The sequence below is a fragment of the Musca autumnalis genome, unplaced genomic scaffold (genome assembly GCF_047663935.1).
Source record: "Musca autumnalis isolate F117 unplaced genomic scaffold, ASM4766393v1 scaffold_5, whole genome shotgun sequence".
NCBI classification, from domain to species: domain Eukaryota; kingdom Metazoa; phylum Arthropoda; class Insecta; order Diptera; family Muscidae; genus Musca; species Musca autumnalis.
Window position 1 is genome coordinate 40,217,492 of NW_027412088.1, and position 18,703 is coordinate 40,236,194.

An 18,703-nucleotide genomic window follows, 5' to 3' on the forward strand; every position below is an offset into this window, starting at 1 on the left:
TGTTATTTATAAGAAAGTACAATTTTCTCTTCCACCCAGGGCCTTTTGGCAGCCATACCCTTGGCTTATATTTTACCCGGTTTGGCTTTTATACAACTCGATCCAAACCCACTGACAAGCCGCGAAAAGTTACCCGCTTTGGGACTGGTGATTTTTGGTGCTCTAGTTACTATTTTGGGTGCTGCGGTACTGCTGCCAAGTCTTAGTGAAGACTGCCGTGCCGACATAGTGATGGGCTATTGCAAGCAGACGACATTAAGTGATAATGCTACTATAGCAAATTAGAGTTAGTGCGAAATGAAAAAAAAAACATAACCCCCCAACCAACCAACCAAAACAAAGAAAGAGTATTATTATTGTTAGTACATAGTATCTCATACATTTATTAGCAACTTGTTATAACTGCAATACCAAAAGAAATCGGCAATGAAACTAATACATCCACATTTAAAGAAGTGTTATATTTTTAAGTAAATGACCCATAAATATCCACAAATCAAATTTAATAGCAATTCTATCAAACAACAAGAAAAAGGTATAGTTCGTAAGAGAGACAAAGTCAGAGAAATATATTTACATTGGAAAGAGTATATTTTAACATGTTAAATTTGATCAGAGTTGTTGACAAAATTATTAAAGTAATATGTTTATTATGCCTCACTATATACACTAGGGTGATGACTTTCGACTTATTTTCTCAAAATTATTTCCTGTAGCACGATTAAATAAACTTTTGTGTTTTAACTGCTTGATATCGCCAAAACAAAAGGTTAATGGGTTTGCAAAGTTTGCAGTAATTACTCAAGCGGCGAACCTGCTGGTGACAATATCATCCACCCATCCAAGAGATAGAGGACAATGGAAGGGACTTTGTGAACTTGTGTGGGCCAGTGTGATACGTAATGGGGAAGGTTGGAAACTTGTCAGAATGCCGCCCTGAGAACAGCAACAAGGTGCCTCCTCATGTCTTCAGTGGACCATCTACACGACGAGGCAAAGATTCTTCCAATACAGCAACACACTGAGATGTTTTTGTTGCAGTATTTGCTCGGGTGTTGCCGTCAGAGCTATCCCAATCACCATTTGGTGGGTAGGCGCGACACACCCAAGTACATCAAGAAGGATATCCACGCTCTAGAGAAAGAGGCCCAACGATACGAAAGAGAACCCCGAGATCAACAGGCATATTTAGCAGGTTTAAATAGCATTCACACAGACGCAGTTGCTCGCTTAGGATATTGCAGTCGCCTAAATTTTTATTGGGCAAATATCGATCACACCGTGCAAGACATCTGCCCTCCCAAGCCTACTCATCTAACTGCAGCAAACACTGTTGTCAGTGCATGGCTTTTCAATTAGTGAGTGGAGAGAAAAGCTCTCTTTGCTTGCTCGCGAGTAATGAGGTGCCGAATTCTGCCCTAGAGTGAGCAGAAGAACGAACATACAACAACACCTATAGTCCGGTCAAAATAGACATGCGTATAAGGGGGAAATAGCAAAAATTCCCACAAAGCTGAATTTTGGTGGAGAGCTAGGGTTGTCCTAAAAGTCCCCATCGATCCCATGTGTGCAAAACAAGTTATTCGGGGTAAAAGGTCATTTTTGGAGGCATTAATCAGTTTTTTTTTAATTTTTCTCAAAAACGGTAAGACTTAGCAAAAGCCGGCTAAAGTAAAAGTTGTAGATTCAATAATTGTCTACAAGAGTGGCCTTTATGATTCTTAAAAAAGACTTACCATTTTCGAGATATCGCGATCTAAAGGTCAAATAAAAAATTAGCCGTGTAAGTACATTGTGAGGTGAACCGGTTAAAGTAACGACACTATGTGTTAGATACTTCCGTAAGCTTTCAAACGATATCCACTTTGCAGTTATCGGTTCAGTAGAACCGGGTCTAACCCGGTTTTTAAATTTGGCTTTTCAGGTCGAATAACCGGCGAACCGGATCCGCAACCGTTGAAAATTATACATTTCCGTAATCAGCGCAACAATCCCTATCTTCGAACAAAACTTGAAAAAAATCGGAGAGTTTTCGTTGGGGTCGTTCCCGTTGGGCTGATTATGCATGTGGGTTAAATGGGATATTTTTGCATAAAATGACTCTAACATTGAATAACTCTACTAAACACACTCCGATTTTGTTGGCATTTTTTTAGAAGATAGCTATAATTTCGCTCTTCAAGAAAATATATATTTTTTGGGGACAGACCCGATTACTTCGCTCTTTTTAGCCTGTTCGTCTGAATATGTGCATATTTCCCTTATAAGTGCATAAAAATCATGTGTTTTTTAGAACAGCTATATCTCAAGAATGGTTTCTTCTAGGAACAAAATTATAAAGGACAAACTTGTAGATAATTTGTCTGTCTACAATATTTACTTTAGTCACTTTTTGATTAGATCAACCGTTTTCAAAAAATAAATCCGAAAACCTAAAAACCCTTAAAATTTGACTTTTGACCCCGAATAATTTTTTTTGCACACATGGGATCGATGGAGACTTCTAGGACATTGCTTCTAATGGCAAACTCTAGCTCTCCACCAAAATTCAGCTCTGTGGGAATTTTTGCTATTTCAATAACTATTTTGACCGGACTACTAGGGTGGGGCGATTTGAACATTGTTTTATAAGGCGATACAGTCAGTGCATTGTCTCAATTTGAACTTCTATATCTCAAAAACAGTAAAACTTACGAAATATCACAAAGGTCAATCTTGTGCAGAATTTTCACAGCTACAACATTTCCCTTAGGCCTATTTACATAGGATTCGCGGTTTCCAAGCAAAATCGTGAAAACCTAAAGAACCCCTAAAAATGTGAACTTAAATCGCGATTTATTTGAAAATCCCTCCGGCGATTGTTTTTTTTGTTTCTTGATGTTTCTCATCCATGAGCATTCCAGTTTCAGAATCTCCAAAACCTTCCATTTAAAATTAGTTAAGTCGCACCGTGAATATTTTACATTTGTATCATAAGTCTGGATATGGAACAAATGGACAAAAAAAAAACGCACGCATGCTATTCCTCGTTCTCTTTGCTGCTTAGAAGATACTGATACTGAAGTCAGTTAAAAAATGGTTGGTTTGGTATGGTTTGTTATGCCTTCCGTCCGTCTGTGGTAATCACTCTAGCATCCACAAAAATTGAGATAGGACGCTGAAATTTTGGAAAGATGGGTCTTTTGTTTGGGGCATGTCAAGTTTCAAGATGGAACATATCGATCGGTTAGGCTGTATATGCCAAAATACCCAAAAACTTGGGTAAAAAGCTTCAAGTCAAAATCTGTACACCCGATACTAGGCATATGGTCTAGTTGACTTTTTTTCTCCGTACAATAGTGGGTTATAGGAGTTGGAAGAATAATATGGTCGGGGTGGTGCAGGAAACCAATCTCAACAAAAACTGCATCTTACAGCGTTGTGATGGTTACAACGTACTGAGGAAGGATCACAACAGTCGTAGAGGTGGTGGATGAGCTTTCCTATTGCACCTGTCGGTTCAATACCGTATATGGAATGTATGGGACAGCAGTCAGGTGTGGAGCTTTCGAGGTAGAGTTGCTGACAGTATACATACTTACTTACTAACTTACTTAGCTGGCTCATTACAAAACATTTGTTCCATACACCGAACTAAGAAAAGATCTCCAATTCTCTCTGTTTGTTGCTTCGCTTTGTGGAATACCGCGCCTTTTCATCTCGTCATCCACTTGTTTGCTCCATCGAAACCTTGGCTTGCCAATTCTGCGTGCACTGCATTTGGCCCATATTTATACTCCTTTTTAGCGGGCTCATCATAGCTCATTTTTGTGATATGGTCTAGCGAACGCAATCGTTGCATCTCGAAACGTTTATCTATACTGATCTCGTTGTATAGCAGATCCAGCTCGTGGTTAATACGACGTCGATATTCACCGTCAACGCAGATTGCTCCGTAGATATTTCGAAGAATTGTTCTCCTTTTTAGCGGGCTCCGAGCTCTATAGACGCATTGCGCGTCGGCACCATGAACTCTGTCTTTTCGCCTTTTACAGCCAGACCAACTTTTTCTGATTCTCCTTCGACCTTATTAAAGGTATCATTTACTTTCTTTGCTGATCGTCCCATGATGTCAATGTCATCAGCATAAGCAAGTAATATGTGCCTGCTGCTGTAGATTGTACCATTTCTTTTGACATTTGCATCTCGTATAACCTTTTCCAGCGGGATATTGAACAGATCACACGGAAGGCTGTATCCTTGTGTGAAACCTCTTTTAGTACTGTACTGTTCGGAGAGGTTCTTTTCTATTTTAGGACCTAGTATCAGTTAAAGTCATCTAACAAAACCGAATGAGCTTTACGGTGATACCAAATTCAGACATGGCCTGGAATACCATGTGGCGCAGGGGACAGTCTAAGGGTGCATCTCTTGGTTCTTCTCCTGGATTTGCCGCTGGGTAAATATCTGGTCAATGGTGGAATTGCCAGGTCCAATTATGTCCCTGACCATAGGATTTAGTCATTCACATAATATCCCTGGCACTATCTTGTAGGCAATAGGGAGAAGACTTATGGCCCTATAGTTAGAGCATACAGTCTCATCTCCTTTCTTGTGGACGGGACACAGGGTACTCAGCTTCCAAACGTCCAATCGTTCCAATATTCCTGCCATATGGTGCTAACTAGCTGATGCATACACCTTATCAGAGTGTCGCCTCCGGTTTTGAACAGCTCGGCTGGTAAGCCATCGTCTTCTGCTGCCTTATTATTCTTTAGCCGGTTTATTGCTGGCATTACCTTATCATGGCTGGGCGGCATAAATTCAATACCATCTTCAGGAATTAGTTCTGTGGCATATTCGTCGTCTTCGCTACTATTGAATACCAACAGTTTGGAAAAATGATATTGATATGCATATAAATACCGCCGATATATAGCTGTACTCCAAGTTATAGGTCCAACATTAGCTCGCTTTTGCAAGCCTTATGACCTTCTAGTCTGGTCTTGGGGACTTTAATGCTCACCATGTAATAATGCATTCGGTCCTCGGAAACGACCAGCGTGGTATAGTACTGGCTGAGCAGATTGAAAGCTCTACGTTGTGCACAGACGTCCCTACCATAATTAGCGAAGAGTTTCACATTTTGTCAGATCAAATTATCGTGTCAGACCATCTCTCCATAATTGTCTCCGTCGGTAGACCGTTCAATTTCATCACCTCTGAACGCCGCAATTTCATCAATCTTGAAAATGCTAATTGGCCCACTTTCAGAGAGTTCACCAATTACAGGTCCAGAGAACTGCCGAACCATTCTGATATTCGGGTAGCAGAGAGGACGTTCCGAGACATAATAACTGCTGCAATCACTCACTATATACCTACTACTTGAATACCCGAAGTGAGGCCAAATTTCCCAGCGGAGGCTGACGGGAGTAGTACATGAGCGTGAGTCAGGGACCTGACACTAGTCGGTGAACAGAAGCGGAACAAGAAGAACAAATCTTCTGAACAGTTGCAACATTGGAGCCGGTGTAAGTAAATTGTAAATTGTGTGGAAATTAAGACACTCTCGAATCCTGGGAAGAAAGAAAATTGGACCTCAGTCACGTTTGCCGACGTTATGCTCACTGATCCGAAGATATGTTTAATCGACAGTTTGTAGAGCACGTCGGCTGTGACAGGGTGAAGAGGAGAGTACTACGTTGGATTGGATCTCCCTTCCGCGAAGCAAACACTACAATTTACAATGGATGTTATTAGGAATGCCATCAAAACGCTAAATCAGGGTGGTCCCGCTACTGAAGTCAGGCAAGGCTGCTAGGAAAGGTGAATCGTACAGATCAATTCCCCTATTGTCGCCGTAGTAAAGATTCTTGAGGCTTCACTCCTCTCCAGTGTCAGGAATGGCTACGCGGTTGCCGATCAATAATATGGGTTCTGTGAGCATCACAGCACGACACCAGCGCAGCCCGCTATCTTTACATTTTTAGTCGAGGATTCAACCATATTAGTCAACACACATTAGTCGTGGATTTACGACCAGACTATCAGCTTTTTTTTTTTTTTGCAAAAAATTGAAATTTTTATTTTTTTGTTCAACAATTTCAGTTAAATCTACTATTTTTAAAAAATATTAAAAAAGTCGATCGGTGAAGGACTAGATCCTTATTTTGTTAGGAGGGTCAATAAAACAACTTCTGGCCTAGGCAACACGCAGTGTCGCCAGGCGTCATTTGACATTTTTGGGAAGTTTGACAGTTTTTAGCCCAAGCGTACTCAGGGCAGTGCCTCATGAAAAAATCGCTTTACAAAAAAAAAAAAATGGAATTTACTTGTAAACATTTTCGCCCGATAATTTTTCGCAACTCTCGACGTGGATAACCACGGCAAGAGTAAATAGATCAAATTAAGTCTTTGTATGTCGATAAAGTGTCATCGTGGAAAAAATGGGATTTTTCTCATTGATTACCTTGTCGATCGGTTCATGAAATTTCGAAAAATACGATCGCGGCCCTTCAAAAAACGTTTATAAGATGGATCCCGGTGACGAATCATGGAACTATGCGTATGAACCCCAAAATAACAGCAATCGCCAGAAGATGCTGTAAAAACGTTCAAAAATCATGTTTTGGAGGTGTCTCAATCAAGCCAGTGTAAACAACCCAACACATGGTCGTATGCCAAACTGTCTTGAGTACTCTTAGGTTAAAAACTAGAGTTGGGCAATCTCGTTCAATTGAACGTACCGGATCACTGTCCTCATTCACAGACGAATGAGTAACATCATAAAAACCAACGTGTGAAATTAAGTATACGCAGTTTTTTCAAAGAAATTACCGGTGTCCATTGAACGAGATAGTGATCCGGATCGAGATTGCCCAACTCTAGGTCAGAAGGTTTTTACTGGCCCACAAAACTATAGGATTATCGGTTAATTAGTTTTCGAGCTAGAGTTGGCACCGCAAAACAAAAAAGAGAATCTCATGGAAGTCCATCATATTTTTCTAAAAAAAGGAATAGTAATTAGACACTAGACTAAAATGTTCTCCTTCAGATGAAAAAAATCCACCAAAAAGAGTTTGGTGTTTTAAACAAAACTATTTCCATTAATATCTCCTAAGGAGCATATTCTCTCATACCAATTTTTGAAATTAAAATCTATGAAGTTTATGAAACTCTTTTCAATTTTTCAACTTCTCACTTTTTTCTAATACAATTTTTACCAAACATATTATTCTTTGAATTATTGTCAACAACTCTGTTAAATTTAGTCTATTATATAAAAGGGAAATATTTTTCTATACAAAAAGAAACATTTATTACCTTACTATATTATTTAGCAACGAATATCAAATACGAATTCTTCATAAAAAATTGTAATACATATTAGTTAATAAATCAATATGTAAAAGCAAATATCAAAAGAAATTGATTATAAATACACACACACATGGACATTTATATTATCCTTAACATTTTCTTCTCTCATTGTAATAAATGAAATTTATACAAAATTTCTTGGCATAATATTAAAACAAATTATGTAAATTTACAATAAACATACAGACAAAAATATATAGATAACATAAATCAGACATTGTACAAACTAAACTTCACCAAATGAAAACACAAACAAACAAAATGACCAAAAACTCAACAACAACACAATATTTGTAAAATATATTTAAAAGGAGAGGGAGAAAAAAACAACAACAATTGCAGTCCCTTTTCTTTTAATAAATGTAAATTTAATCAAACAAAAATCAAATCGATAACTGGCAAACTTTATTAAATATTTACAAAATAACTTTTGCAAAACTTCATACCACCATTATTTATGAAAGCTAAGGCAAATAAATAACTATGCAGACAAGAAACAAACCTCCTAATATACGCATGAAGGACATGGATAATTTGATGTAAACAACAGATCCTAATTTTAAAAGAGAACAGTTAGAGATGGCAAATAACTAAGGCGCATAAAGCTTTATATCACACAATTTAGTATGGCATTATTGAAGTAGAAGAAAATTGGGAAATGTTATGTTTTCTAAAAGTGAAAAAATAACTAGCAAGGAGGACCACTGTATCAATATTATATTTTTTCAACATAACCACACACAAGAAATTGCTAACCAAAAAATGTGGGCCACTTGATTTGTTAAATAGTTTTTGTTTTTATTTGTAATCTGTATTAATTATATTATAGCTGATACATTTATTTTATTTTAGTATAGTAGAATATCTACCTTAAAGCCAAATATTATAAAGAATATTAGCAATTTTTATAACATTTACAACACTTACTCTTAATTAATTGGGAAACAACACAAACAATCTTTAAATTGTCTATCGAAATATATTTTATGTAAACTGAGCTTAAATCGTACATATCAACAAAATCTTTAATACAAAATAGACATTCGGAATTTTAAAATACTGTATGTTCTACAACACATCTGACTTATGACCGGCCCAAGGCGGCCGGTAATATGCACCGGATTGACTCGGAGATAAGGGGCCGCACAGTTGCACGACAGCGCCCAAAAATGGCAAAACCAAGTACCTCGGAGCACAAATATATTGATGGGAATAGATAGAACACATTCAAATTAGAAGAATTTTTAATTTTGTCATTGATACGTCAAGTAGTTTTGTCTATATGAGGTTTCAAATCCGGTACTTTCTGACAATGTGCATTTTTCTCGATATTTACCCAAAATTAGTACAATTTATTATCTTCAAATATTTGAATATTTTAAGTAACGGTTGTTATAAAACTGATTTTTAGGTAACATTGGATGAAATAAACTTCACTTCACATTTGTTTGAAAGCAAATAGTGATATAATATGGTGTTTACAGTTACCCAGACCTGTAGTTCTTAGTTCATCAATTTTGTGAAGCAAATTGTAAAATTGTATGTCGATATTTGTTGCTGATTAAGTTGTGAGTACTTCAAATGTATAAAGGTGCCAGTTACAGAGGCTTGCAGAAGAATATGTTATCAGTGACCATCTTCCCAGTAAGATGTCAATAGTAAATTTATACTGATTTACTACTGACATTGTCAACAGTACTACTGACAAATTGTAGACAACTCATGTAATTTCTTATAGACATTTTGTATGAGCGTGCCATTAGAAAGTCCATAGTGATATTGGAACTAGTATGTCAGTAGTAAATGAAGAGAACATGTTTACGAAGCCACCATAGTAGTAGACAAAGTGGTATCATGTTGACACTTCACCCCAGACTTCCTACAGGGTCATTAAAGGGTTTCCCCCTTTTTAGCAAAGCGTTTAGCGGTATGGACTAAAGTAGGGATATATCGTCGACGTAACCGACATAAAAACCGAAATTAGTTTTTTACGTAATCTTACACATAAAGCTAAAATACATGCTCTGGCAAAATTTCAAGCTTCTACGTTCAAATACAACGATCCTATTCAAGAAATGCCATTTCAGAAAATGGGATAATATTGCAGATTTTGTTGTAATGGAGGATTTCAAAACTAAGCAATTTAGCGGTTTTGGTTTCATTACTTATTACCCTTCGTATATGATTGATAATATCCCATATACTCGCCTTCATAGGATTAATATTCCGTAAAACATTTTTCAATTTTATAACGTTTTTTCTTCTACTGCAAAGTTTTGGTTTTGTGGATTACTTCTTCGGGCATTTATGGTGACGATATGTAAGTCGTCTTTCGATAAATCGATTAATCGAGTTTTTGCAGTTAAAAGCCTAAAAATCGTAGTCGACTTTTGTCTGGAGGGAAAATCGTATAATCGATTATATTGTGATTAATTTTCAAGTTAGCCAATAGATTAGAACTGTCAATTCCCAACATTAGATATTTTCGATATTTAATTTCAAAAAATCGATTACTATCGATATTATTGTTTATTTTTCATCACCATTAATTTGGAAATGAAAATGGCGGAAATGTCTCTGCTTTTGTTAACATTTGGCACAAGTAGTTCACAGAAATATAAAGGAGAAAAATACACAAAAATACCCAGCAAAATGTTCGATGCCAAAGATGCCATTCAATCATGGGTGCAAGTGATCTGGCATGCCATCTTTTTAGCATTTTCATCGATGAATTTTATATGAGCGTGGACCCCAAAAGATGCTATTCATTTTTGGATCCAAATCATGTCATTTACACCAATGCTTTGACATGTCAGTTTCACCAATGCTTTGGCATGTCAATTCCACCAATGCTTTGGCATGTCATTTTCACCAACCCTTTGTGATGACATTATCATTACGACGAGAGTTTTAACAACGTTGGTTGTGATTTCGAGTTTCCGACAACATCCAGCCTATCATAAATAATTAATTGTATATATGGGGATTTCTGAGTGAAATCGGACACTTTTTCAAGATGAGGTTTTTGATTTCCTTTATTTTTTGCTGTGGCGATGCTGCTGATTAACAAAACATTTTAGTATATTTTCAAATTTTTTTTGACTAACGGTTCCAGAGATATCGCGCCTTGAAAAAGTCAAATTCTGTAAAAACTACATGCAAAGAAATACTCATAACTTCTTTCATATTGGTCCAAATGGGACCATCTTTTTTTTGATTTGTTTGTTTTTTTATCAGCTATCGAAAGAAATATTTAAAAGAAAAATGCACAGTGGGCTTCAATGCATTTTTCGGGATTTAATATTTAAAATCAATTTTTAAACATGATTGCACCCTTCGATTTTTTCAAAAAAAAATTATGTTAAACTACAATCAATTACAAAAATTTTAAGCCCTATGTGGTAATGGGATTCGGACAATCACTATTTTTTCTGAATTTTTTAAAATTTGTCAATACAATTTTTCCTTTATACCTTTGTCCAAAATTTATTATTTTATTAAAAAAATTAAAAATTTCATTTATAAATATCTGTTTTGATTTTATATTTATGAATTTATCTCAAACATCTTAAAAACTGCGTCATTTTTCGATTTTGAAAATGCATCAGCGAAAATTCCATTAAAGTCCACTGTGGATTTTTTTTCTATTTTTTATGATAAATATATAATATATAATGATAAATATGTACTTTTATCTTCAAAAATACAGGAAATACAAATTTTGGACAAAGGTATTAAGGAAAAATTGTATTGACAAATTTTAAAAAATTCAGAAAAAATAGTGATTGTCCGAATCCCATTACCACATAGGGCTTAAAATTTTTGTAATTGAACGTAGTTTAACATAAATTTTTTTTGAAAAAATCGAAGGGTGCAATCATGTTTAAAAATTGATTTTAAATATTAAATCCCGAAAATTGCATTAAAGCCCACTGTGCACTTTTCTTTTAGATATTTCTTTCGATAGCTGATAAAAAAACAAACAAATCAAAAAAAAGATGGTCCCATTTGGACCAATATTAAAGAAGTTATGAGTATTTATTTGAACATAGTTCTTTAAAAATGCGATAATTTCAGTAGGCGATATCTCTGTACCGTTGGTCAAAAAAAAATTTTAAAATATACTAAAATGTTCTGTTGGCTAGGAGCATTAATTGAACCAAAAACAATTGAAATCAAAAATTACTTTTCTCCGAACTGTCCGATTTCACTTGGAATTCCCCATATATTGATATACCCTCAGCCTGTGTATATTGAAACAAATTTTTCCCAAAAAAACGTATGTATTTAGAGGGGTTTAAAAATTTTGGGCGTATGAACCGACAAAAATGTTGATTAGGTTTAAAGAGCAAAAGTTTTGCGCAGGAAATACTTAAAGGGAAGGATCGACATTGACCATTATGGAAGTGGATCTCCAGCCACTACATATGGTTCCATAGGGGGTTCTAACACCCTTCGGCTGTTTTCTCAAGAAGTGTGGATTTGCCCCTGAAAACCCTTTTACCATCGTAATTGAGGCAGCGAATGCAAGTTGCTTCAACAAAAATCGAAGTGATTCGATAGCAGGTCTTAAAGTGAACTTATCCGAAATTTTGTTTGGGAGGTACTGGATGAAGTGGACAAATATAGTCCATATTTGAACCTGATCTATATCTGGTAGATATATTAGGATGTGTAAAGTATGGACCAATTCGGCCACTCCCTTTAAAAGTTACCGAAAATTTTTCCGAAAATGTTTGAAATTTTGGGGGGGGGAGGTACCTGAAGGAGTGGACCGATATGGCTTATCTTCGAACATAAACTATGTTTGGACAAAATATTTCTAAAGCTAAATTTTATACCCAACCGGCAGATCCATTCGAGAGTTATCTTGCGCTCCAACCACCTCACACGGTGTCATAGGGGTTTTGTGCAACTTTCAGGCAATTTTCTCAGGAAGAGCAGATCCTAAACTGAACTTATCCGAAATTTTGTGTGGGAGGTACCCGAAGGAGTGGATCAATTGAGTCCATATTGGAACCTCATCTAAGTCTGGTAGACATTTCACGATTTGCAAAGTATGGACCAAATCGGTTACTTCCTTCAAGAGTTATCGTACGTACAAATTTTCCGAACATTTTTGAACTTTTGGGGGGGGGGGGAGGTACCGGAAGGAGTGGACCAATATAACCCATCTTCGAACGTAAACTATGTTTGTACAAAATATTACGAATCCAAATTTTAGACCGAATCGGTTGATCCGTTCGAGAGTTATCGTGCGCACCAGCCAGCCAGACAGACGGACGGATGGATATTGCTCAATCGACTCCAAATTGTCTGGAACACATTTCGTCCAAACATACTTGGGGTCTAAAACCATTATTTCGATGAGGCACATTTTCCCCGTATGAAAGTGTAAATACCCTCGTTAGCATAAATGCTGAGGGTATAAAAATGTGTATAAATAAAAACACAAAATTCATCTCTATTGGATCGACGGAATGGGTTCAATTACTGATGAAAAGATCGGATCTTTCACGACTTCGTTTGAACCAATGCAAAAGATGCAATGAAATCATTTTACTTTTCCAAAAAATGTGTACGTGTGACTACGGACTTATTTTCTCACATCCACAAATCTGAAAAGCCGCGAAATTACTATTTATTTCAATGAATATTAGGGTAGGGGTTTTTAATCCGATAATATCGATAGACAAAACTATCTGTCGATATTGAATTTTAAAAAAAAAATCGATATTATTGATAGTGCCATCGACTTTTTGCCAGCTTTCAGTTGCCAGGTTTTCAGTTTTGGCGGTTTTATGGTTTCAAAACAAAACGCAAAAATCGACGAATAATCGACTTTCTGCGGTTATGAAAAAGTCGAAAGTCGAGTTTTAGGACATCTGAAATAATCGCCAAACCAAAAAAATCGCATTTTTAGTTTCAGACCAAAATCGAAAAGTCGACAAATCTATTATTGCTTTCCATTACCTATCCCTAGATTTAAGCTCGAAAACGAATGCACCAATCATCATACGTTTTTATGAGCTTATTAAGTAACTAACAGAGGTCCGCAAAATGCATATAAAAGGCACACTCTATTGCCTTTTCCCAAAAGCGAATAGTGCAGTGCCTTGCATATAAAAAGTATGAATGTGCAAAAAGCAGATTCACCCCAAAAAATTATTAACGGCTTTAGTGCATGCTTGCTTGCTTTTACATTTGTACTCACACGATTCGCAAATGCAGTATGCACAATACTGCATACCACCACACAGTATCGTACCATCTTCTGTTTGAATAAATGAATACATTTGCCAAATTTCGCTTTTTCTTTGAGTTTCTTTAATAATAGGATAAACTAAACTAGTAATTGTTTTTATTGTCTCAACATTATTTTTTTATGTTTATTAACATGTAAATTTGACCAGAAATATTTACTGCTTTTTGTAATGCAACGTGCTTTTTCGAAGGCAGCGTGCAAAAAAGGCAACGAGCTCTTGTAGTGTGTTGTGTGTGTGCAATTGGCCCACACTCATGAAAGTAAAGGCAAAGCAAGCAATAGCACTGATCAGAGATGGCAATAGCAAGCAATGAAAAAAGCACGAAATCGCGAATATGCATTAAAAGCGAGTGGCATTTTGCGGACCTCTAGTAACTAATAATCTTGTTTTTAAACGAGGGAATTTTAAAAATACCAATTAAAAAAAATATGAACAGTAAAAATTGAAATTTCGATTTTTAACACAAAACGGGCTGTTTTTGACCATTTATCGGTCGAAAAAGAAAAGAAAATTCTAATATTTGAAGAAAAAAATTTGATGTATTCAATAAGCCCACCGAATTTCCATCATTTTGGATGAATAATTTGACAAAAACTTTCTAAATATAGAAAATCGGGCGGTACCATTCCATGGGGTCTATATCAAAATGTGGACCAATACCAACAAATCTCTGAAGGAAAATTCCGCTGCCCTGGCGAAGACTAAATACCAAATATCCTCTTCTTCGGTTCGATAATGTGGCTAAAAACTTCAAAATAACGAAAACCGGGAGGTATGTGTTCTTTGTCGAAGTTGACCATTAATCGTAGTCGACAATTAGTCGTAGTTGACTATTGGAAACGAACTATAATCGTCCGATTATAACTGGTTTTCGGTTGTAAATGAACAATCGAAAGTCGACTTTTGGAACACTTTTACAAAATCGATTAATCGAAAAACCGATTATTACACGCAGAGAAGAGATATTGTGTATTATAAAAATCTGAAAAAATATATTTTTGGTCCAACAATATATATTGTGTCATTATAGTTCTTGACACAAAATATATGGTTGAAACAACAATATACAGTTTCAGATTTTTAAAATACCCTATTATGCTGCTAAAATATGATTGCTCCTACAATATCTCTTCTCTGCGTGTACATTTCACTACGCGTCCTTAATTACAAATATTGAAAATTGGTAAGTACCGTTATATGGGGTCTATACCAAAACGTCATTGCCATTCAACAATACCAAAATTCATCCACCTACGTCAACTCTTTCTATTTTTGGCCAGCGTCTAATTGAACTCGCGACATATTCGGGCATCCATCATCTCAACAAATATGTGTTTTGTGTTAGTATATTTTTCCATTATGATAGCGGCAATATATAGCGGAACACCTGCTGCGAGCTTTAGAGAAGAACCGCAGGTCATGGATCTGTTCCATATTCGCACCCACCACATGTCAACATCGGTGAGGTGTAATGGATGTTGGGAAGCGGTACACTTCTGAGGATCCTCTTGCCTATGCTGCATACTGGATTATTGGAGCTATACTAGCTGCTTGCTCACAGAAAAAAATTTTAGCTATTTGATAAAAAATTCAAAGATTCAATAAAAAATTTATCGATTTTCCGGCGATAAAAAATTTTCATATTGACAAAATTCGATAAAATTATTTGAAATACAACTGATAAAATATTTTACATATTGACAAAAATATTTATCCAAATATTCAACATTGTGCTTGATAAAAACAAAATATTTTCTTGATGAAAACAATTTTTGAAGGTATTTTTTTCAATCGATAAAAAATGTTCATATTTACAATTATTTTGTTGTTTCTTTATTAAATACAATCCCAAAAGCCAAATTGGTCGAGAATGGTTCGATATTGATCTTAAATTAGATTAAAAATATTAATAAGTTATTACAGAAAGCGTATATGTCATTTTAACAAATAAAATTAAATAATGCATTAATGAACTTCAATGCATTTGGTGCGGAAACTTTTTTCGCGATAGAGAAGAAATGACACCGTATATCATAGTAGTTTTTCGTGCGTAGCCGTGTAAATGCGGTGGTATTTTTGATATTTGCAAAAATTACAAAAAAGTTATAACCCTTATGTGTATTAGTAGGTATTCTAACACCCACTGAATGCTGATACAAACTTTGGAATATTTTGATACATATTTTTTGTCAATATGTGAAATATTTTATCAGTTCGATATAACAAAAAACGATAAATATTTTAATCAATATGTGAAATATTTTATCAGTTGTATTTTTACTTTGTAATCAAATAATTTTATCGAATTTCGTCAATATGAAAATTTTTTATCGCCCGAAAATTGATATTTTTTTTTGTGTAATCCAAGAGTCTCTAATATATTATTGGGGACCCATTGCCAGAGGGGCTCTAACCGACTTCGGAATGAAACCCCAATATCCTTTTGGGAGTTTTCATCTACTGACCGTATACTATTTCCTCCACTTGGAAATCCTCACAACCCCTACCATGGCCCGAAAACTGTTGCACATTGTGATCACCTGTATGAGTGAAATCCGGCCAGTTGTGGAAATCAGATATAATAAGTTAAAGACCCGTATAGTGAAGCAGGGAGTTCCCCAAGGCGGAACTTTTAACCTTTGTCTTTCGGAAATTCCAAAGCCTCGACAAGGGTGTGCGGATGATTGTTATGTATGCGGATGATTGTACGTTATTGGCTTCGGGTTCTATCGTCGGTGACATATGTGATAGGTTAAGTATCTACATAGCTGACTTAGTGCAGTTCTTACACTTGGGGAGTATGAAAATATCCGCCGCTAAATCCACAGCGGTATTGTTCATCACCTGGACGGTTGAAATGAGGCTCCACCTGAATATATTGGTCGATGGTCTCCTGATTCCGACCACTAACTACTCTATTATATTGGATGCAACGTTTAATAAAATGTTTAAGCCGTCCGCGCTAGCAACAACCATAAGAAGTAGGGACGATATCCTCAAGTCGCTGGCCTGCAGCACTTGGGTGCTTACAAATAAACCTTGTTGACCTATTACAAAACAATAGGGCGGTCTGTGGTAATCTAGGCAGTGAAGGAATATTCAAAGTTGTGAGAAGGCCGTCCTGAGAACTGCAACAGAATGCCTACTCATGAAACCACTGGAGAGGAAATTAAAATGTTACCGGTGCATCCGCACAACTAGATGTTGTCGATGCAGCACCTGCTTGTGTTATCGCAGTGATGTAGTTGAGCAGGCAGTACAACTGTAAAGTACAAACGCCGCAAACGATTCCAGCTGGCAACGTTCACTTGCCCTATCTTTCTGATGTTCGGTATTCCCTTTTTCACGTGGACCGTTCATATGCTGCTTATATGTCTTTATAGCGGAAGGTCGAGTGTGAAGCTGGGCTATATCGGTCTATTATTTGATATTGCCCCCATATAATGGTAGCGCCAGATTTCAGGTATTCTGACGTTCTTACTACATTTTTCACCGAATTAGCTATAATTTGACATTTCGAGTTCCTAGTTGTCGCAAAACGTATCAACCAAAAATTGTGGACATAGGTCTATATTTTGATGTAGCCTCCATATGACAGTACCGGCTATTTGGTACTTTGACGTTTTTAGCCACATTTTCAGAATTAGCTATATCAGGGATGTAGGATTCCTAGAGGTAAAACACGATATCTACCAAAAATTATGAATATAGGTCCATTTGTTGGTATAACCCTAATATAACGGTACCGTCCGATTTCAGATAGTGATCAATAATCTTCTCCACTTAAAATTGTGGACTTTCGTAACAGAAAGAAAACTAATTATTCCATATTATTTCATGGTGGATGGCCGAACTTAACCCTTTTTTGCTTGTTGGTATTGAATTCCTCGAACAAATTTGTCTACCGATATAATTGCACATAAGTGTTATGTGGTAATTTGGTCTCGAATAAATGTCTTTTACACTGATTATGATAATCCGTCTATTAATTGGCTTGATACTGTATTCAATGTCTGCTATATTCTAGGTATTTAATCCATTAATATTGGACAACTGGTAATTATAAAAGGTCAGTCATTTGTTGTAGAATCTACAATATTTCTACGAGTCTACATTTAAAAAAAACTTGAAAGCGCTCAAAATTTATATGATAATCAATCATTGGTTGAAAGACTTTACAAAACTACAACAAATAATTTCTAACTCTACAACACTTTTTATAATTTCGTACAAATAATTTATGGATTCGCTAAACAGCAAATTACAATAAAACTACAAAACAAAACTAATTACCAACAAACTAAACAACTAAAAGAAAATACTATTTAGGGAAATTGTTTCAACAAAAACATGCAAAACTACTTTACTTATTAAATAAATTACAAAAACTTAAAAAAATAATAACAAAACCACAAACAACTATACACAAATTTGTAAGAAATTTATTTGGACAAATTATTAATAACATAATAAAATATAAACTATATAGCAAAGTAAAATATATGTATATGAAATAGTTATTATTAAGTACAACAAATGCCATGAGTCCAATGAAAAAACTACACTCAACAAACAAACAAAACCAAACACCCAAAGAATACCAACAATACAAGGAACAAAAACCAAAGAACAAAGAAAAAAAAAAACAAACTATAATATAGCAAATAAAATATTTAATTAAACTTATGATTAATAAAAATTGCAAGAATATAACAAAAACAATTAAATGATATTAAATAAACAGAGTACATTATATATACACATAAGAAGATATTATATATATTTATCATATATCAATCAATGTATGTTATAAGTAGCGGCATGTTATTGTAATTTATTTAACAAAAACAAAATGAAATTGATGAACAATTAAATAAATAACATATTATTGAACATAAATTAATGAGATATTTAATTTATAACATATTTATAATGAAGCTATGACCTTTTTTATACCCTGCAACATAGCATGAAGGGGATATTAAGTTCGTTTTTCCGTTTGTGATATATTGAAATAATTACTTGCGACCACATGAAGTATAATGTGGAATTCTGAGTGAAATCGGACTTTTTTA

General features: G+C 35.3%; 1 protein-coding gene across 5 annotated transcripts in view; it reads left to right on the forward strand.

Moving 5' to 3' along the window:
* LOC141404937 (putative sodium-coupled neutral amino acid transporter 11) overlaps positions 1–18,347 on the forward strand; it is a 228,548-nt gene extending 210,201 nt beyond the window's left edge. For all 5 annotated transcript variants that reach the window (XM_073988783.1, XM_073988785.1, XM_073988782.1 and 2 more), the window contains one exon: positions 40–18,347. In XM_073988783.1, coding sequence (XP_073844884.1) covers positions 40–285 — 246 coding nt within the window. In that variant the 3' untranslated portion in view covers positions 286–18,347. The remainder of the gene's footprint in view (positions 1–39) is intronic.
* The last annotated feature ends 356 nt before the right edge of the window (positions 18,348–18,703 follow it).